This window comes from Aptenodytes forsteri, unplaced genomic scaffold (genome assembly GCF_000699145.1).
Source record: "Aptenodytes forsteri isolate BGI_AS27 unplaced genomic scaffold, ASM69914v1 Scaffold33, whole genome shotgun sequence".
NCBI lineage: Eukaryota > Metazoa > Chordata > Aves > Sphenisciformes > Spheniscidae > Aptenodytes > Aptenodytes forsteri.
Window position 1 is genome coordinate 1,071,594 of NW_008795037.1, and position 22,665 is coordinate 1,094,258.

At 35.8% G+C, this 22,665-nt stretch overlaps 1 protein-coding gene across 1 annotated transcript in view; it reads right to left on the bottom strand.

The window, feature by feature from the left end:
• Positions 1-22,665, bottom strand: part of ITFG1 (integrin alpha FG-GAP repeat containing 1) — an 89,305-nt gene that overhangs the window by 35,070 nt on the left and 31,570 nt on the right. The window contains exons 8-9 of the mRNA XM_019471396.1: positions 11,700-11,794; positions 3,091-3,263 (exon numbers count right to left, since the gene is read on the bottom strand). Of these exons, the coding sequence (XP_019326941.1) occupies positions 3,091-3,263; positions 11,700-11,794 (268 nt within the window). The remainder of the gene's footprint in view (positions 1-3,090; positions 3,264-11,699; positions 11,795-22,665) is intronic.

Below are 22,665 nucleotides of genomic sequence, written 5' to 3' on the forward strand. Positions count from 1 at the left end.
AGAATACTTGAAGCTATTAATAATTTTTCCTTACTCACCTGGATGGACAGTAAACCAAAGTTATTCCTAACTATCATGTCTTTATTTCAGTGTTTTGTAGGTATTTTTAAGGACTTGATCTGAAAGTGCTTTCCAGAATTATGATGAAAGCATATAATTGATTTTAATCATATTCTTCCATTATCAAGTATCAGTATATTTTCAGATGAATAAAACGCTTTCTACCTCCTTTAATTTCTTTAAGTTACAGACAGCAACTAGAAGCTAGGCTTCCTAGACTATAGCACAGATTGAGGTCAAGAGTTTACAAAAATGCATTTATCATTTAATCACAGTAATCAATCACTGAAATTAGATCTGTAGATGTAGCATGAAAGGCTTCACAGAAAGAAATAAACAGCTCAATCCAGAAGTGTTTAAAATCAATTAAATAAGGTTTTCAATTTAATTTGCTCTAATTTAAAGAAGAGCTTTTAATTTAATTCCCACATTGTTTTAATTCTCTCCACTCTACGACCCAGTTACGCATTTTAAAAAGAAGTATTTGCTTAAATCTCTCAGAAACAATGAATTAATATTACTCTGAAAGTGACATTTCATAGTGCGTGCAAAAAATGTGACTTTCATTCCCATCCCAAAGTACAAAGAGTCTGTTTCCATTACTTTTCTACAAATACTAGAAATATACAGTGCTAACATGCAATGTATTTCTTAATTCTTAGTTTACTTACTCTTTTTTTGCCAGACTTCTTCGGCTCTCTGAACTTCCCTTTTGATAACCTGTCAAATCATCTGCCAGTACCTTCAGTCCTTATGCCTTACTGTGTCACTCAACTTTGAAGTCAAGTTTCAAAATAACTAAGACACACCCAACTGAATAAACAAACAATTTCAGAAGGAAGGAGAATAAAGATAGAAGTGTATCACAGTAATTCATTGCAACAAGACATAGGTAACTTCCTGGGCTTTTATAGGAGTAACTATTTATAAACTATTTAAATCTTTTACATAATATTACATTGCCATAATTATACACCAGCCAAAGGAGAGAGGCTCCTAAGAATCTTAAAAGATAAAATAACTTCAAATAAACTTCTGAACTCCATAAATCTTCATGAAGTCTTTCCGAAGTGTACTAGCCATCAGGATACACACTAGAAAATAGCCTATAGTACAGCTCAGAACACAAGGTTTGTGGGGCTTAAGTAAAAACAAAGACAAAACCAACTTTATAGTTTAGATATCATGGTATTTCAATGCAAAAGGAAAGACTTTGGTTCTAGTCTGCTCTCTAGACTGTTTACAGTCTTTATTCAATGACTACTGAACAGAAGATGCAAACTCCCAACTCAGTGAGACTATAGCATAAAAAAAATCTGACATTCAGGGCCTGAGTGCTTTAACTTTGCTTATGCAAGTTCTGGGCAGTAACAGCATCACCTCCTTCTCCTCTGCCATATCTGAATATAAACAGCTACTGTGCTAGTTATTTTAAGGCTTAGAGGTACAGAGACAGAGCTCAGCTGCTCACTGCCTTGTCTCTGAATCACATCATGTAGGCTGAATGCAAGCACGTAACTCTTCAAACTGGGTCATTTTTAGGTATATGTCAGTATCTGAAGGACTCTAACACAAAAATGTCAGTGGGTGACTCATGTTTAGGCAACCACTAGAGGATCTGAATTGACTTCTTTGACTCCAGCATCTAAATTCTGTCTATATACTGTTTTAAGCACCAAAGTAAGCTCCTTAGTTCTTTTCCTTACTGAGTATTATTAATTCAAACTATAAACCTGCACCCAAGCTCATCCAAAATACCATACAGAGGAAGATAATAAATACACCTGTGAGAGACTTATTTTGCCTTGTAATGCACTAGTGCAAGTATTTGTCATAGATGCCAGTAAGGAAGATGTTGAGACTCCATAAGGTATTGATTAAAATACCTTTTACAAGCTATGACATGAGGAAGAAAAAGGGGATAGCATAGATAATCTTACATCTCTTCAGATGCTGGAAAACCCAAGTTGTGCAGCATCAGACAGACCTCTAGTCAGGGCACAGCATGCTGCGCATATCCTGTCTGTAGTGAGGTTCACTGGCATTATGGTCTCTAGAGCTCTTTCAAGTTTTTCTTAGACGCAAACAAGTCTATTCATCATTTCAACTGTCAAGCAAAAGGATGTTCACACGAAAACATGCTGCTTCACTTCAAGGTAAAGACAAGGACATGCCAGTGGTGTCATCACCAGGTGCTAAGTTAGAGCTGCGACAGGCCTCTCCGTTACGATTAGCTGGCTAAGTTTATCCTGCAGCCAAGTGATGCGCACAACAGCACAGGCGGGCACCTACTCAGGTCAACTGTTATGTGGATCACTAACTCCTCAGTGTACAATAGTCTCCCTGTAAGCGTCACTACATGCCCTCTCCCACCTAACACCAGATGGTAGCAATACAAAGTATTGGGAAAGCAAGTAATGAAGAAGAAAAAAAAAAAAAGAGGAGAAAAATTACACTGACAAATTTAATAGGAAAAGTTAGAAGCTTCTTTTTTGGTGGGGGTGGGGGGGAGTTTATTTCAGTTAAATTTGGACAATATAAAAATCACTGGTAAGTTATTAGGTGTATCTAAAATTCCTCATTCTCAAAAGGGGCAAAACACTATAGCATTTTTCAGCAGAGTCACCAATCTGTGTTCACTCCATGTGACAGCACGGAACAGGTTCCCCAGCTCTCAGCAGCCTGGTGTTACTAGCCAACACTGAAAGCCAAAGTCAGGATTTTACAGAAGATGATTTGGCAAAGGAAAGGGAGAGATCATCAGCTCCTGTGATCCAGGAGGAGCACCCAAAATGGTACTTCATGCTCCACTCCTCGGTGCAGTTCCCCACCAAGAGTCACAGTCTGAGCCTACACAACTGTGCATTCTGAATATACAATGTAAATGCAGACCATAAAGGGAAACATTTAGCAGATATCAAAAATCTTGTTCACTCGATAAAACGAGATGCACTAAAATTAGTAATTTGTATGACTGATGATTGAACATGCATTTGATAGTCTTTATTTCTAGGTTTACATATACTTTACCTTCCAGATGTGTTCTTTAGTATAGCAAGAGCATCTGGGTAGCCATCCATATTGTAATCTCCAATATGAAGCGTAATTGGAAATGAAATTTCCATTGAAGATTTGTCATTTTGATATGGTACAAAGCCCCAGAGTGTGTCTTTATTTCTGAAGTCTTGCAAGACTGGAATCCACTGTAAAATAAAACAAACAAACAAAAGAACAGCTAGGTAAGGAAATCCATTTTATTTATTTAAACAACCTAATTCTAATTAAAACAGTTGACAGTTCTTCACTGCATCAGGATTCTTAGACATTTACAAAATTCCAAAGAGGAAATAAGGATTCTTTCCTATCTCTGTCACCAAATGAAAAAGTTAATTTGAAGTCTTTTCTATGCTCTAAATTATTCCAGAACAGAAAAAAATAGATAAGGTTGTAAGAATAAATGAACTGTGTTTTGGAGTGTGTCCAGCGTATGGAGATATTCAGGAACTACTTCACTGAAATTCAGGCTTGCCTGGAATCTGTACTAATCCTTAAGTGTAGGTAAGCCCAAACCATCAGGGCCTTGAGATCCTGAGTCCCCTTGTTTTTCTTGGAATTGCAAACAGTAGGCAGCATTGAAGCCAGAGGAGGGATGCACCCTCATTAAATTTGTGGACAACACCAAACTGGGGGATACAATCAATATGCTTCAGGACAGGATAGCCATTCAGAGGGGACCTGGAGAGACAAGAATGGGCAAACAGGGACCTCATAAGAAATCAGCAAAGTCCTGCACAGGGGAGTAAACCCCTGCAACAGTACAGGCTGGAGACTGACCAGCTGGGTAGCAGCTCTCCTAAAAAAGATGCATGGGTCCCGGTAAACAGTAGGCTAAAGCCAAGTGTGGCAGCTATGACAGCAAACAGCATACTGCGCTGTAACTGCTGCCTGTACTCCTGCTGATTGAAGTGAGTGATTATTTCTCTTTATTCAGCACTCGTTAGTCTGCATCTGGATCCTGTGTCCAGTTTTGTGCTCCATGGTTCAAGAAAGATTTGAGAATATTAAGTGTGTTTAGAGAAGGGTCATCAAGATGGTCGGGCGTTGAATGTTTACTCATAGGACAGGCTGAGGGCACAGGGCTTTTTCAGCCTCGAGAACAGAAGATTTAGAGGGGACCTAATAGCAGCCTTCCGATACCTGCAAGGAGATAACTGAGAAGATGGAGCCAGGCTCTCTACTGAGATACATGGCAGAAGAACAAGAGACAATAGTCACAGACTGACACAAGGGAGGTTCCAACCTTGTTTAGAGATAAACAAAGATTTACTACGATGACGATAAACTAGGAAAGAGGCCCAGAGAAGCTGCAAAATCTTCGTCCTTGGGGGTTTTCAAAGTTTGACTGGACAAAGCTCTAAACAACATGGTCTGAATTCAGTGTTAACTCTGCTTAAAGCAGGAGGATAGATCTCCTAAGGTTCATTTCAGCTGGAATGATTCTATTCTTCATGGATATTTAGAAGTTCAAGAGCTTCAATTCCCCTCCTATCTCCCCAGCAGCACCAGATACTGAACTGTTTGATAAGAAATTAAGATTACAGTATCAAATTGAAAGTACAAAAGAAATGCAAAGTATAATTTCTCCCGGACAAGAAATAGAATGTATCTGCACTTACTTTCCACAAAGTGCTGCAGAGGTGCTAAATAGGAATTTATCTTAATTAAAATCAAAGTAATTTCACAAGTTGGTATGAAGCTGAAGTACCAGGGTTAACAATTCAATGCTACAGAAAATTCAGTGCCATTTTTGAAGCCAGAAGGAATTTTAAATGTCAACTAACCGACAATGCCTTCAAAAGGACAGAAGGGTGCCATCTTAAAGGATCACTATCACCAACATCAAAAGCACTTAACAGCATCTTAAATGTCTCTCATCCAAGCCTTAATTTAGCTATTTCAGGAACCAGAACGAGATCCCTGACAGCATCATTTCCTGCTGGGGAGAGACTCCCTCACTAACACAATCCAGTAATCAACAACATTCCTGCCACATGGCAGTTGCGTGCGACACATGGACTGGTCCCTTGAGATTACATACAACCACATGCATATTAGAGAAGCCCCCAAAATTATTAAAAAAGTGCACTAAGGTCAATTTTGTTAAGGTATCACAAATGGCTTAGAAGCCTGGAATAGTTCTGCCAGACACTGCATATACTTAGCACATGTCTGCCTGCGTAAGTGATGGTATTTGAACTGCAATGATGATCTACAACACTTGATGAAAACTCAAAGTTGAAATCAAACATACTTTGACCCTTGCCTCCCCTCCAACATATGCATGCCTATTTAGTTACTGTTAGCTGCTGAAGGTTTGGAAAATCTAAGGAAAGAAACAGAAAATAAGAAAAAGACCCTTAACCTGAGGGAAATTTTTCAAAGGGTTAGATTTGTTGGCACTTATTTGTCATGCAGAAGACAGATGAAACAGTATTATTGCAAAATACTGTAATATTGAAAAACACTGATTGAAATCAGAACCATGAAATATAATATAGTTTTTACTTTACACGGTATCATTCACAGTCATTGCAATGAAATCAAATTATATCCATCATATACTTTCTAAATGTTCCCATGTATGGTAACGCTATTTTAAAGAAACAAAATTAAAAATGAATTTTTAGGCGCAAATCTGAATCTGTATTCTGTTTTTACTCTACTTAAAGAGTGATTCATAGAAAGCAATTTTAGAATCACAAGGTCTACAATGAAATGCAGAGATATAAAACGATAGGTGAGCAAAACAGAAACATCACCTATTGCTACCAAGCACGCTAAAGAGTAAGATTCATCCATCTCACTGAACCAGCTGTGGGACTTTTTAACAGCAGTTGTAGAACATTTCAAAAACATCAGTCTTATTCGATGTGTACCCAGAGCACGTCCTAGCACCATACGTAACTTACTCTCACGGTTTAAATTCAGAGTAATCCACACTTTTGGTGAAACTCATTCTGTATATTTCTATTCTAAACAGCAGTATTGTGTAATGTAATGCAAAATTAATTGTTCATGTGCCTCAGGACATATACCTCAGTACAGAAGACAAAAAATGAAAATGTTTGTCAATAATATGAATCTCCTACTTCTTTTGTGTTTATTAATCCAGACAATTACTCTAAGCTCCATGTTTGCTGTTACTATCTTAATAGGAAAAAGACAAACTAATTTTTTTTTCCTTTTACACTAAGATAGAAATAGGTGGGTATAATGAGGACACACAAAGCTATTTTTTGCAGCTTTCTTATCATATGATTTCTGTTACCTAGCTCAGATGAAAAAACAGATTAAAAATGGAATGAGTGTATCTAAAAGAATATTTAAATGAACCCATAAAATTGAGTCAGAGAAATCAAAGATTTACTTCTTCCCCTTCTGTTGAATTCCATTGCATAGCACCACTAATGTCATTACTTATTACCTTATATAGATATTTTTACTCCTTCAATTAATGATTTGTAGACTAAAATAAGAAAAAACCTCATTTAAGTGCTTGAAAATTTGTTTTCAAACTCTTCAAATACTTGTTTTTCAAAAAGTGGAAGAGATAATGCTTTACTGCCCTGTGAAAATAGCATCTTTTTCATTTTGAAAAAGATCTCGGGTACTTGAGAAAAATTTAAATCTAGTTGCACTCACCCCACTTAACTCGAAAAGGGCTCATTTCTTTCAGAGTCCATATTCTTCTTTACATTGGGAAAGGCAATTCTCTTGCTTTAAAGCCTGTTAACAGGTTTTTTTATCCAAAACCGTGGGATTAACACATCTCAATTTTTAAACTATGTCCAGAAACCTATGAAGCACAAAAAACCCATCCAGCCAGCTACCCACTTCCAGGCCACCTAACACAGGCAGGGAGCCAGCTGCGAGCCAGAAAGCATTTGGGAATTGGTAGCCCACTCTTGGCCAATATCTTTTCTTGAAATGCCAGGGTTTCTCCTCCTTTCTATGTCAAACACTATCCTATCCTATAGAAAGATGAGTATCAAGAGTGGCCTGAAAGAACTGGCCACAGCAACAGGAGTCCTTTTCCCTGGGGGCTCCCCCTCTACTGTACATGTGCATTGTAGTTCAGCTGCACATAAAAAAATAAATCCAGTGATTTCAGGATGCATTAGGCTTTCAGTGCGTATGAAGGTCACCTGAATTCCATATACAGTTAAGCAGCCACTACTGCATAAAAATAAACGAAGTAAATTACTAAATACATGACACCGTTAACTTACAGTGTTCAAAGCCCAGAAGATGACAATCCCCAACATTGATTTAACAACATAGAAAAAAAAAGTAACCAAAGCAGTAAAAGTCATATTTTCGATGCTGGAATGTGGCTCACAGCCCCATAGCTGCTTTGAGAAAAATGAGCAACTTACTTAGAAATGATGAGAGGATCTTGTAGAATCTGAGGTTTATGAAAATTACAGCAGCTGCAATCCCCCCCCGCCCCTTTAAACTGTTATAAAGGAACAAGGAAAAACTTCTAACAGTGACCAAGTGCAGCTGATAATCAATGCTGTCAGAGACACCTCTCTAGCCTGACACCACAACGACCTGTGGTTTGCTGTAGGATGCACTGCTGCGTTCTACTTCAGAGCTGCTAGATTTATAAGCTATACCCCTTCTATTGTACAGAGAAAGGTTATAAGAATCATCAAGCCCACAAAGAAACTCTCAAATGAAGGGACTGAAATAATACTGTTTGCCTCAGGAAACGAATGAAAAATCATACTGATTACATGACAAAATTAAAAAAAGATTAGTCATCTCTAAGAATATAACAACATCTAGAGTTTCTACAATAAAGAGTACCAGGGACTTTAAAACAAGTTTCAGGGAGAACTCGGTCTAATTTTCAGAATCTAGATGAGAGATCTAAATCAGCTAGCAGATTAGTCTGTAGCTATTGCAGGTGAATTTAAAGAAGTCTGAGGTGTCCTAACACCTGCCACAATTTGAAACAGCATATGGGATTCTACTTCAGATCTCACAGCAATTCTTCTGTTGCTATGGAAACATTCACATTCTTTAAAAATTTTAGTAGGTCTGTATCTCCTTAAGTCACTCATATGTATTTTGTTGGCCTTTACTTTTGCTCCATCATCCAAAAGAAGAAAATTTATCTGAGATATTTCTAATACTTATAAAGGTTAAATCATTAAGTAAATTAAAACCTATGGTGAAAGCTCATCCTTGAAATAATTCTCCTAGATCTGCTTAGCTTTCCAGTAGCCATCCAGCTGTGCCAAAGACATCATGAGAAATATACTGCAGACTGACAGACATCAAACAAGATCTTGCCAGAACAACTCCAAAGCCTGACATGCCATTGCATGCCTCTCCACAGCATAATTTTTAGAACCACAAATTCTACAGATGTGTATTTCTGATTGCTATGCATTTCATCCCAATGCATCGTACACTATCATGGAACTGCGTTAACTGTTTTTCATTTGGTTTCATCAAATGCCAAAACAAACAAGCAGGAAGGAGAACCAGGTCCAGTTACTGTAGGCAAATATTTTTTGTGAGACAGTCATCTAATTTGTGATCTTTCAGATCTGATCTCAGTAAGTTTAAAAAAAAAAAACCAACCAACCAAAAACTGGAAACTAGAATTCTTAGCTACACTCTTAACTAAAAACAACCGCACAAAACCCTACAGCAAACACTGAACAGAGATAATGGATATATAGCATCTTCTACGTTTTCAATAATAGACTTGCAATCTCTGTTTCCCGTATATTCCCTGTAATTACCTACCTGTTCGACAAGGGATACCATCCCCTTGTTGAAACACATTCTGCACCACAAGGGCTCATTATTATTTCCATCAAATTGTAAAGTGATTAAATAAACAAAAGGAATTGATCCTAGTCTGTTGCTACAAAGTTTAAGTTTATAATTTCTTGTGAAGATTAACTTATTTAGTCAAAGCTCAGAAGTTGGGTCATCTGATCTCACAATGACCATATTCAATGAAACAAAAACATTTCACTTCCAAATAAATATGGAAAGTAACATGTTTGAATAGATTTCTACCTGAAGGAAACATGCAACACATGGGAAAAACTGCAGACGTGAATGAAGATACTGATGTTTTCCACTGTTTCAGAATGGAAAAGATAAAATGCTTTAGAAGAAAAAACTCCATCACCTATAGATGAGTCTAAGAGTGCAAGAAGAGAGTATGCTAGATATAATTCTTTAAAAAGGTTAGGCCAGAACAAGTCATTATTGCATGCCATTTGTTACTGTCATTTTTAATTAAAAAGTCATTCTAAAAATATGCAGGAAAAATTGCTTTAAAGTTTCTAGGTAACCCTTAATACTTTTTAATACTTTTTTTCTAGCAGGATAAGAATCTGTTGGATTCTTCACTCTTTAAAATAAAATGACAATATTCAGCTGCTAATTTTTAAATCAAATGTCATTATCTTGGCAATTATTTTAAAAGTGAAACTACACAGTGAAATTGCTAAATTAAGTATAAAAATTAAATATACTGATCAGTATCAGAAGGGGTATGTTAAAAATCTGATGTATAAGTAATTAAATAGTTGGCCTCTGTCAAAAAAATGAAATAACGAAGGAACAGAAAAACTGTCTACGTGCAATGTTACTTCAGAGCAGGTAACAATAAAAGACTGGCAAAATTCTGATATTATGCAAATTGACCCATATCTTCCTCCACCACTATTGCATCACTTCCTTCTAGAAACGTACCATGAACAACAGATAACAAAAACTTTTCTTCAGCACACTGTCCAGTCATCCGCTACCGTCAAGTAACAGTTTTGTATCTGAGTGGTAGATGCTATTTGTGTGTGGTTGATTTTCTACAGTGAAATTACTTTTGTTGAGAATATTTGTCTCAAATTTACTTGAGCAGAAAAACCTCAAGTATCTTTTACTTCTTATATTATCAAGAGTAAGGAACTAAATTTAGAGCTAGAGAGCAGCTGTCTTTTGACATACGAGCACCCCAACTACTCAACAGTGAAATGTAAGCAGACCTTTACAGCAATATAACCAGTGTAACATGCTTATCAAAAGTCTGTGTTCTCCCCTTTGACCAGAAAGCAATGCAAGTATCATGAATTGAGCATCCACTTGCTTTATACAAAGGCTATGACCTGTAAATCAAACTCTACTGTAATGCAGCAACACTGTAATCCACTGCCTCTATTCTGTGTTCACAGGGAATTAGTGGTAAAAAACCAAACCAAAACCAACCCACAAACAAGCAAACAGCATGCACAGGAAAACATGCATTCCTAAGAACAGAGATGCCAGGATTAGAAGGCTGAAAGAGATACATTACCAAATTTAGAGTTACTTACTCTTTCTTACACTGATGGTATATTCCATCCTGGATACACTTCCTTAACTGACTGGTAACTGCGTGCTTTCCTTTCCAGTACAGAGTGATTTTCTTGCTAGTAGGAAAGTATGCTATAGCCTATCTAGAAGTTCTGATTCTTTAAATGAGAAAAATCTACACTATAACTTGGGCTGCAGACCGTAACAAGCACCACCTTATCAAAGTATGCACTGTTCCTTGAGCAAACAGTATGTTCACCTATAAATTCTAAAATATAGATCAGAGGGTACTACTTGCACAAAAAAATTCTACTTTTAATTTGTCAGTAAAGGAATACTCAGTAATTTATAACCTGATTAGAACCATGTATGGCATATTACAAATTTCTGTAAGTACGCTACAGTGGGTTTTGCTGTCAGCTATGAGGAAGTACTTTATAGGTCACCTTGGCCTTTAGGTTCACATTGCTAAATATGAATTTAGTAAAAACATTTATTAAGGCATCAAACAAACGTTAGGTTAATTTATTGTAAGCTGTAATTTTATAATAAAGCAGGGCTCTGTAAATACTTAAAACAGATTAGCACACATTTTAGAATAAATTAATGCATAGTAATTTATTACATGAATTATGACCACGTCTCTCAAAACAATAGCGTCATGAACAAACGAAGCTGAAATAGTTTAATAGAAACCCAATCCTGAAGATATGTAGCCTAAACGAGTCTTTATATACCATTTGGAAATTTCCTTAATAACAATCAAAGACACAGTAGAAGTAAGGGGTAAGAGGTGCAGGCTGGTTCAACTTGATATATATATATGTGTGTGTATATATATATTTTTTTTTTAATTTGATTTGCCAAAACTGTAACTTGTTGAAGGAATTTCTGAACTTTTACATAATTAGATCTGTTTCCAACTCTTAACACAAACCTTGTTTGTCATCTCGTGCTAGGGCAGTTATGGTGCTTAGAATGCAGTGTTTTGCAATCAAGAGACTCGTCAGAAACATCCATAATTTTCTTGAGTAGAATTATCCATTATATAGAATTCTAGGTATGCAACCTCTTCCACCAAGCCCATATTTTTTTAGATAGGTAATAAATAAGTAAATTAATAAAAGTCTCTTATATGCCATAATTACAGGTGAGGAAGTTTGATTTTTCTTTCCTGAAAAACCATTTTCCTACTTCATATTATTTCATAAAGCACAGTATTTTCCTTTGTCTTTACAATTCCAAACTCTCAATACCTGATCCAATCCTAGCTTAGTTAAGTAGATGGCACTTTTTTGACATGTTGTATCTTCACAGACTGGTAATAAATGTTCACTTTGTCCGTCCCCATCTGTCAAAGAGGAAAAAAAGACTGTCAGCTTTCTATTTGCAAAATCAGAAACCCTGTTCGCAAGAGATAATCAGCTGTGAATAATTTATTATTTTTTCCAATGTGAAAAATTACATAAGATAAACTAGACCTCTTCAAAATCCTTAACTCAACCATCTAATTTGGGTCGTTTGTTTGAAGATTGTCTTTGATGATATATTTTCATCTTGACCCACAATACAGAGAAAGTTTTAAATTTTACTTCTGATGAGAATGTGATATATTTAGAAGAGTAAGTGCTTAGTAATTTACTCAACCCCTGTGTTTAGTTTGGAAGAAAATTACCTTTTATATAAATCTACCATCACAAATCTACCATACAAACTTATTTAATTTTCTAAACTAGTTTTAAACTCCTGTGCTAAGAAGAGTCATGAGTTCACATGGAATATGTGAACCTATATTAAAAGATAAAAAAACAACGCTGGAAAGTTGATTAACCCAATGGCTAATAAATTCCAGGTTTACAGAATTAGGCAAACCCGAGTAATTTACAGGTTTACGAAAATGTTCTTCAAGCACCTTTTAAGCCACGTATTTCCAAAACCTTTAGTAGAATAATGACCTTTTAATGTTTAAACAAGCAATGTCTATTTGCATTTAGAATTCTGACACACAGAGCATATAATATGTGTGTGTGTGTGTAATCAATTTACTGCTCATTATCTACTCCAGGAGAAATCCCTATGTTCACATTTTGACCTTGCAGCCCTGCCTAGCATATTCAGAAATACACTGCCCTCCTACTAAGAGATAAGCCACCACAAGTTACCTTGTATGGGCTGAAAAGGAAGAACAGAGAAGTAGTTGAATGTAAGCAGCCAAAAAGCAGCAGCCAGAATTGCTGCATTAATGACTACCGCTGCAAGTCCTGATTATAACCAAACCTGACTTGCTAGAGAGATCATATGCCCCAGCCCAGGAAAATTTCAGGGAATTTGATTTTCCAGGCTATGAAATCAAAGCTCATACTGTAATAAAAAACCCCTAATCTTTCCAAATTGCCCCTTAGCCCATACAGTTCTGAGGAGCTCGGTATTAATATTTTAAGTGGATTTTGTCAAGTTGCTTGATGAAGTCTCCATAGTTAATATGCAAAAACTAGATCATCTGCCAAAGTTACTGAATCTCTTATTCGTTTCCTAATATACTACTGACCACAGCCTAAACACTCTGTCCTAGTTTACCCGTACTGTAAGAAATGCTTTCTCAGCCTGCCAAATTCTATTTTTATGAAGCTGAACCTCCTTTTAGTGTGTGTGTATCAATTTATCTATGCATAGTTAAGTTTTCTAGGTCCCTCCCTTATTACGTAAGGAAGTCAGGAGATGTTAAGTAGGGTTATAAGGGGGAGGAGGAGTGATAAAAATATCAGACTTCCCCAAGTATCTCCAAGCGATAAAGCCAGTCACCTTTAGTGGCTTCCTACATCCCATCTGCCTCATGAATTATCCTACCTCACCACTAAACCCCTCCAAAATTATCACGGCAGCTCTTTTATCAAGGATAAACAATTTAGGATGCCGAGTAGCCTAGGTGGTAGAAATCCAGTAAGTTTGCATCCAAGGAGATAGGAAAGGAAATTACCACTGAATAGAGAAATTAACAGTGCAACTGTTGAATTTGATCAGTCTGAAATCAGCACCAATTTTTGAAGCTGTTTCTTTTCCTTCTGCATCATTCAAGAACAACAATTAAAACATGTTACTCACTTGAATTTTTGCTTACATCAACTAGAATAAAATACTGTTTAGACTGCAGGCTTTTTCTAAACTTAAAATGGGAGAAACTGTTTAATTTGCAAATTATAAGCTATGGAAAAGTTGAAGGCTTTGCTAGAACAGAATTAAGTTGCAGAGATGTAGGTGTTCTGTGAAATAAAAAATTTAAATTAAGCCCTAATCTTCTAATCACATTTCTACAGAAGGTTCAGTATAAAGTCATTTTAGAAGTTTTTCAATAATGGAGGAGGACAAAAAATCTTCAAATACTAACTTATTTTCTTGCCCTTTGTTAGTTAGAAAGGGACAAGGACAAGGATGTTCTCATTTTAAATTATACTATGGAGCAGAGGAGAATATAAAATGTTTGATTCTACTTAAATTGCAAACATTCATCTTGTTATGCTGATAACTCAGTTTGATAGTTTTGGTAATTGATGTACAGTAATATTGCAGTATATTGACAAGAACAACCTACGTAGCTTTGAAGAATAATGAAACTATAGGGCAGTAAAAAGAATGGAACTTTCACATAATTAGCTATGAAGCCACCACCTTGCAGATGCAATAATTCAGTACAATCAAAGAATGAATAGAAGGTAAATATGCATCAAAAACCCCCATACCTTTGCCCCTGCAACTGAAAGTAATATGATACATATTCCATATTAGAAGGACACAGTTTCCCCAATTCCTTTGACCAGAACCTACAGGTCCATTTATGTAACTTATTATAGGCTCATGTTTTCAGTTGCAATTTCTCTTCAATTCTGTGTAACATATTTAAGAATCCAATAGTTAAAAATTAAATTTTTAATAGCACAATTTTAAGAAAAAAGTTTAATTTTAAAATAAATTTTGTCAAGAAAAATCCTGAAGACGAGGAGTCTGAGGGGCCATCCTTAAGCTCACCTAGATCTCAAATTATTGCTGTATCCACCCTCCAAAAGCTTTTCAGATAGAGATATCCATCTTATGAATACCAGACTGTTTTTTTTCTTTCTTTTTTTTTTTTTTTTTACACTCAGTGCTCAGCTGAATTTAAAGATAACAGAGAAATGAGATATAAACATATTAGTCCAATAAATCAGTATAATTACATTTGTCTTAAGCATAGATGGCTGAAACTAAATTTTAAGCTAAGTTCATGTGTTGTAAATTTTCAATTCCTTAAATCGGTTAGTATTTTAAAATTAATATTTTAATAAAATCCATTTTATATGGCTCTACAAAACTATGGCTTTTCAGTATGACACTTTCATTTTGAAGTGATACAGGCTGTGGGGTTCAACTAAAGGTGACCACATAGTGAGGTGACTGAGGATGCTGAGCTGTCTAAAAGCACTTCCATTTCCTTCCCTCCTCAGAAGTGCATGGCTCGCATCAGCTGATTTAGCTCTAGAACGTCTCACTGTGGAATCAGGTAAGAATTAGCACCAGCACATTGGAGACAGTAGAAATATGGGAGCAGGGAAAGGAAAGGATGACCTTGGACCACATAAGTATTGATTTATAAAAAAAGCGTTTAACATGTTGCAGAACTGCCTTCACAGTTGAGCACAGAAAAACTACCAGCTTCAAAATCGGGTATTATTTAGATTCTGCTTTCTAAGAGCACCTCCTTTAAAACTTCTTCATGTGGCTCCTAAGTGTAGAGTTTTCCACGCGTTTTGTATTCACTTAAAAAAATAATTAAATAATTCATGTCGCTTTTGACATGGTACCTGATTTACACAGAAATTACTTCCTGACATTTATTTGTCATACTGGACGATTAAAGAACAGCTGCAGGTATTTTACCCGTTATACGCTTAACACATAGAAAGATTATTTTTGAAAATTAGGTATTTATTTAGACATAATTAAAAATTAATATGTTTTATATACTGTGAATGAGAATTGTACCCATTATTGCTAACACAATGAACAAGAAGAACATAGCAAAAGAAAGCTGGAACAATTAAAACATTTAACTTTCCAAGAAACATTTGTAACATTTACAGTATACATGATAACGGGCGCTTTATAAATCTGCCTCACTGAAGAACTTCATAACTGGTAGCATTTTTCATCTAAAAGAAAGGGTTAGGTACATATTCATACTGTAGAGCAGGCAAAACAAATTTGAAACTTAAAAGGCATCAAGTGAAGCACCAACAATGAGAATGTAGCTGGAAATAGGACATCAATGAAACAAGAGTATCTTCTGAGTCGTAGCAGAGTAGTTTAAGAAAACCCACAATTAGTTATATACTGTATTACAGAAAAGTAGCAATCAAAAGAAGGAAAGCCCAACATTCTTCATCTCTGTCATACTATTATCTCTTTTTTTTTCCTCTAGTTTTTATTTCTAATGCACATCTTACGATATATAGATCCATCATTTACTGTTGAGGTTATTTGATCAAAAGTAATTTTTGGAAGAAAAATCAGAGATTGTCAAAAATTGGTAACACATTTTACAAGTCAACTGCAGCAGTTACTGTTTTTGACAAAAATAAAAAAGAATAAGGATAAAACCCATGCAGAATATTGGCTAAAACTGTAGAATAATTTATTTAAATGCAAATCTTGCATCAATCTTTGTTCAAAAAGCCCAAGAAGAAAAAAAAAACCTCCCCCAAAACCAGCCCTAAGCACAAAGCTAAAGCAGAATCTGTTTCAATATCCATTGCCATTTTAAACTGTCCTCATCTGTAATAACCAGAAATACGGTGTTTCCTGTATTTCTGAAGCTTTTTCAAAGGCACTATGTGAAACTAACAAATTGATGCAGCAGCTTTTCCAGTTTTGAAAGAAAATAATTTATTCTTAATCCTTATGTGATTCCCACCTTGGAAGCACCCACTGAAATACAAACGTTTGGCACCACTCTACCGATCTTAAGACCACACAAAAACCCCCCAGCAGCTGCTCACAGAAGAGCTCAATCTCACTAACAACAAACTTACCTCGGACCTACAATGGTAACTCTTCTCATCTTCACGCTTGGTTTCAATCTCAATTTAAATAAACATCCTTCAATTTTAACTCTAATCTTGAATTTAAATTCCTCCATAAAGGAGGAGGAAGACGGAAATTAAAAAGGAATATCATTAGCACAGTTGCTCTAGTGCAATTAGGTATTCATAGGTGACAAAACACGCATTGGTGACAATGGCAGACCAGCTGAAATAAGCTCCACTAGTTTGAGATTTTAAAAAATGTCTTGCATAACATGTCTTTAATAATGTACTTCAGCCTAGGTCTACCTAGGAAATCTATTTCTGGAGATCCTCTGTAGTCTTCACTCAGCTCCAAGGGTCTACTAGTCTATCTTTCTATTACTGTACGGATTTTTAAACAATCTCAGTTCAAACTGCTGGAAATCTCAAGGTTACTCTTACTTGTAATTTCAATGTAATTTGTAGCACTAGATGTGGCTAAACATACTCTAGACTCCAAACGTCCTTTGCTAGCACGACTCAACTTAAAGCATGTTAGACATACAAATAAAAACTCAACTCTTAGCTAGCACGTTCTGAACACACGATTCTGGCTTGACTGTGATACTAAACAACTACATAGTTAATAAAGATCAAATTTTATAGGCAGTGGAAAAGGCTAGAAAAAGAACAGTTCCACATACTCATCAGCTGCAAATCTGTACTTAAGTCAAAATATGTAAAGACAAAATTAGCAGTCTTATGCCATCTAGGAATCTGTGAGAATCGTTACTTACAACTGCCTGTTCACTGTATTTCAAAGAAAAGCCATGGACACAAAGCCTTCTTTCCAACGTTTTGCCCGTGTCTGCAAAGTGCTAGCAATCCAATTCAGAACAAGAGTAACCCAAAAGACACAGACCGTGCAGATCACTGGGAGCACACCTCATACAGAGAGATTGTATGAGAAAAATTACTTGCAGCTAGAGCTTTAACATTGATTGTGAATGTTCACACTTGCAAAAAACAGAGCTCAAAACTTTTCAATCTATTCTAAAAGTAAATTTGAGTGGGAGAAAGCAGAAAAAAAACCTTGTAAATCAGATTAAGAACATAATATTAAAAAGTGTTATGTGTTCAAAATGCAATACTAATGTACCGTAGCATAAGCACACGCTTTAAAACGAATGCACAAATAGCAAACAGTGTCTCAGTGGTTACTCTGAGAGATTCATTGACCCTGAGGTCCTAGCATCTCACTGAATTGCACATCTACATGTAGATGTTGTGCTTTCTGCTAATTTGTAATGGTCACAGTAGAGTTTGCGTAGTTTCAGCTCTGACAGTTAAGAAATTGCTGTAGCAGGTCTGTTAGGTTTTAGCCCTTTCAATATGAACCAGCTGGGTTATCATCTCACATTGGCATAGACTTCCCCCCCCACACCCCATCACAAAAGGAACTCTGTCAATCCTGTCTGATAACTAACTTATCACCTACCTCTATTCATAATTAAAGAGAAATACATATAAAGTAACTAGGCTGAACAGGCAAACAGGCAGCAGGCCCTACAATAGAGAAAAGACAGAATGTAACTCTCCACTACCAAATTGATTTTTAAGAAAAGACTGCTAGTGAATTAGAAGTTGTTTCACACTTTAAGAAAAAGTTACATACATCATGAACTCCTTCCCAGACCAAGATATATCAGATATATGCTTTTAAAGCAAACATGCATATAATTATGCATGAGTAAACACAGGCAAAAAATACTCAATCCAAATCTTCAAATTCCTTTAAAAACATAGAAAAAGGTGTCAGAAAAGTGGTATTTTGCAACCAAGTTCAAGGATTATTAGATTCATTGCACACGCCTGTACAATGTACTTTCCAACATGGGCTTTGAAAGAAAAATGGAACCTGGGGAAATGACGAATACCACGATCACTCAATTCAAAACTGGTTTGCAATACAGCAAGATAAAAGTTGTAGTTATAAAGAGTAAAACAGCTTTTGGTGGGTGTATGATCCAAGTCTTTTTACTTGAAGCAGTGTAATCTTACTTCTGCTCCTTTAAAAACAAAAATTGATTCAACTTTTTTTTTTTTAGATGACAGACTGATTATTATAACTTATTACAGTTGTGTTAAATAAAAAGAATTTTTTTTCTGGCAAATAAAAGTAAGCTAACTATGCAGGCTAAGACAGTGAAAACAGTCTAGCTTTCATAATTCTGAACCTGATGCTACATAAAAGCAAGACACTTCATATACCACAAAGTCCTCATGCCTTGAGAACCTACTGTTCTCTCTTGAGAATACACATTCTAAACTAGCCGTGGTCCCTGCATTACTACAGACCTTCTGTCGGTGCAGTTTTCCCAGTTCCCTTCAAAAAGGTGAGAAAAAAAAAGTCCTCAACGTAGTACAATAAAAGCCAAGAATTTTTTCTCTGCTGTTGATTTAAAGTCCAAATAAGTATAAAGGCATCTCTTGTTTAATATAATATATCCTAATGAAGCTTTATATGCTTTTTATTTCACCATACGTATAGCTTGCTCACATCTCTCCCTCATGGCTTTGCACAGTTCTTATTCTCCTTTGTCATGAGCCTTTCATTTAAAGTTCTAAAGAATAGTAAGAAAATAAGGAGGAAAAAGCCCTGTTAGTGCTCGAAACAATACCCTTCTGGGGCAGGCAGGAAGACTACAACCAGTACAACTGAGTTTGATATTCAAACAAAATAAAGGTTTGTTTGAAAGCTGATTATCTTAAATTTATCTTCTGAAGTAATAAAATGATTAGAATTCTTTTGTCACTCTGCCTTTAGGTGTTCAACGAGATGGTCATGACAGAGACAATTATCATAAATTACTAAGATAATGACGCATTATTAAAAGAATCACTGTCAGCTGCTTTTAGAAAATGTGAATCACAACTTCAAAAAGAGAGATGCAAAGAGCTTTTACAGATGATTCAAAATTCTGCGGACATTAAAGAAACCCTTATAACACTCTCCTTCATACTAAATCAATTCTGACTAAGTCTGTCTATATCCTTCCAAAGAATCCATATTCACACCTCCACTGCAAGAAAAGCACTTAAACACAGCGTGCCAGCAAACTGCACAGAGACTTCCAGGCTGCATGTGATCCAACAGTGCGGTCTTCTATCTTAAATGGAAAGACCGTATCAAATGTACTAACTGGAATCCAAGCAGGAAAAAGAAATTAGATTAAATACAAAATGAGACACCCCCCCTGCACATTAAACAAGAAGTAACACTGAAATTCCTGTTGTAGTTTATGCTGAAAACTACTAGTTCCAACTGTCTCATTAGTTTCAACAGAAACTACAAAGCCTGACTGCACAGCTTGGAATGATCTAATGTTACACATTTAGAAAGCTCATATGGCATCAAACCTTCACATGCTAACAAATGCAGGGGATAACACTAATTAAAGAAAGCCACTTGTGCAACTAAATTTTGGGTTGACAGTTCTTGTTATATTAACCATGAACATTGTCAAAGAAAAATTCAATCCTGAGGAGATGAAGTCGTTCAACAAAGAATGAATAAGCAAGTGGCATGCGCACTACTCTTCTAATTTTATTATTGGAAAGAAAGCAAAGTGATTCTTAACATACAAGCCCCTTTGACAAAAATTAATATGAATCAACATCTATTTCTTTTCCCGGAGATGTTAGCATTTGTCAACAACATGTGAAAGAACTTGGCAAAATATGGGAAACAGTCATCCATCCATCTGTGTCATGTGTCCCCGTCCCAGAAATGGACACTGCTTTGGAACAACATTTAAAACTGGAGTGGACAAAAATATCTCACTGTATCCAAGTCATAATAAAGACTTGGAGAGAAAAAAATAACAGAATTAGTGTTTATAGTTTGGAGGGAATCAAGAATGCATATGAAGTTACTTAAGAGTACTGAGACCTCTTGTATCATGTCATCTAAGGGTGAAGCTCCAGCCAGTATCAGCCCACCACAATAGCACTCTCACAGGTGCCAGGACGTGCCAAAATGCTCAAAAATATTTTCCTCTTGCAAAATTAGACAGTTTAATCCCAACTACACCATTATTGCATTATTTATTATTTACCCTGTACAAATTCAGGGGAAACAAGAACTGGTTTTGAAAAAATCTCTCTTGGATTTTCGATAATACCATTGGTACAGTTGTACCCAGCTACCATTTAGTGGCAAGGGGATGGGAAACAGTTCAGAAATGTGGGATTTCTGTGGATGTCATCAGGACAGATGCCTTAAGGATCAGGAAACGCAGCATTTTAAACAGCAAAAGGAACAATATGAAATGATGGTATAGAAGACTGCTTACTAAATGATAGGGAAGAACAGTAAGGATGCGATGCACAGAAAAATAATCTCCTGAAGGGGTCAAAGATGAATTTGAAAGAAGAATTTGAGGCCACCGTATTCAAAAGTTTCCTAGATGGACTTTACACAACTGCTTCAACTTAATGTCTGTCCTAATTTCAGATCCACACCATGACTGCAAAAATGAATGATGAAGTTACTAAGGCAGTCATAGAATCATAGAATTCAGTCAGATGGGTGCAGTCTGTAGAGCAACGTGATCTATTTACACTGAACATGAATTTACACTTTTTTGTTTGTTTGGGGTTTTCTTGTTTGTTTCCTTGGTTTTTTTTTTTAAACTTAAAGGAACTGCAAAAGAGTAACACTTACAGCTATGGCCTTTAACCTCAAAATACAGGATCTTTTTCTAGAAAGAACTGTCAAAAGTGATAGAAATATAAAAAGTAGGACTAATACTAAAATGAAAAGGTATCACTGAACAGCATTACCAATGCTGTTACCAATTAACAAATAAGACAGATTTAGCCTCTAAATACACTTTCACGGACTCAAAAAACAAGTGGCAATTAACTTGGTATGTCTCTATGCACTGCTGTTTCAGATGAACTGAAGTGCATCTGTTACTAAAACAACTTCTTATCTCAAGTCACTCAGAATTCTTTATTACCATCAGCTTTTATATCTTTTTCACCCAAACTGATCACAGTAAGAACAGTTTTCTGCATATGCAGAATGTCTCAAACACAGAAGTATTGTCTTCCTGCATCTTAAGGTTCTTAGAGAATCTTTTTATGGACTACAGGAGCACTAGTACATTTTCACAATGCAGTGCTCAAAAGGCAACTGCTTTATAAAGCGGTTATTTACTGAAATGCACCATTAAAATTTTCCTTTGATACATAGTTACTACATCTGAGGATGCAACATTCTGAAGAGAAGAAAAAACTGGAGAAATTCAGATGCTAAAACGAAGTTGATACACAAAATTAAAAGCTACAAAATTGAAATGCAACTGCAGGCAGAAAAGCAGTGCATTTAAAAAATCATCAGCTGCAGGATAATCAAAGTCTACTTTAAACAAAAATCTTTCACCAAAATGCATTTTGCAGTGCAATGAATGGCTTAAAAAAACCCCCCAAAAGTTAGGCGCTCTGTTATCTTGTTTAAACATAATTAACTGGCAATAATAAGCTATCATTTCCTACAAGAAAAATGATAATTTCTACCATATGTCATACAAGTAGTTAACATACATGAAACAGTTCAATTACTTGGTAGGGAGAAGAACAGAGAAGATTGTCTTAGAATTATTAGTTGGATAACTGGATTTTAAACATGAGAAAAATTTGAGTTCATGTCCCTAACAGACTTGGATAGAACTTTAACAATCCCAGTCCATGCTTTGTCAAAAAGTAAGCAAGTTTGCATAGTAGGAGTAAACACAGACTTCATAAATTAGGGAAGACCACACAGATAAAGACTCAGCAGCAGCTAAGAAAATAAATGGTGAGTAAATGATAAAGAACTGAAGTGGCATTGGCTAAATGCTACCTCGAGAATGTAAGAGTTGTGTTGTATTTACTCATGAGGACGCTATCAACAGTATGATCTAGTTTGGTTTCAAAAAAGCTATTTTTTGTTCTCTTTACATACAGGCCGCAACAAATTTGTTCGCCTAAACTAAGCAAAATCAGTGACTTATTAATCAAACTTTTACATTCTTAGATCAGATATCACAAAGGATGATTTATCAATCTCAACTAAACTAACTGAACCAATCATAGTTGAATAGCAGTTATAACATTAAACATTCCTGTAAAAATGAATTAA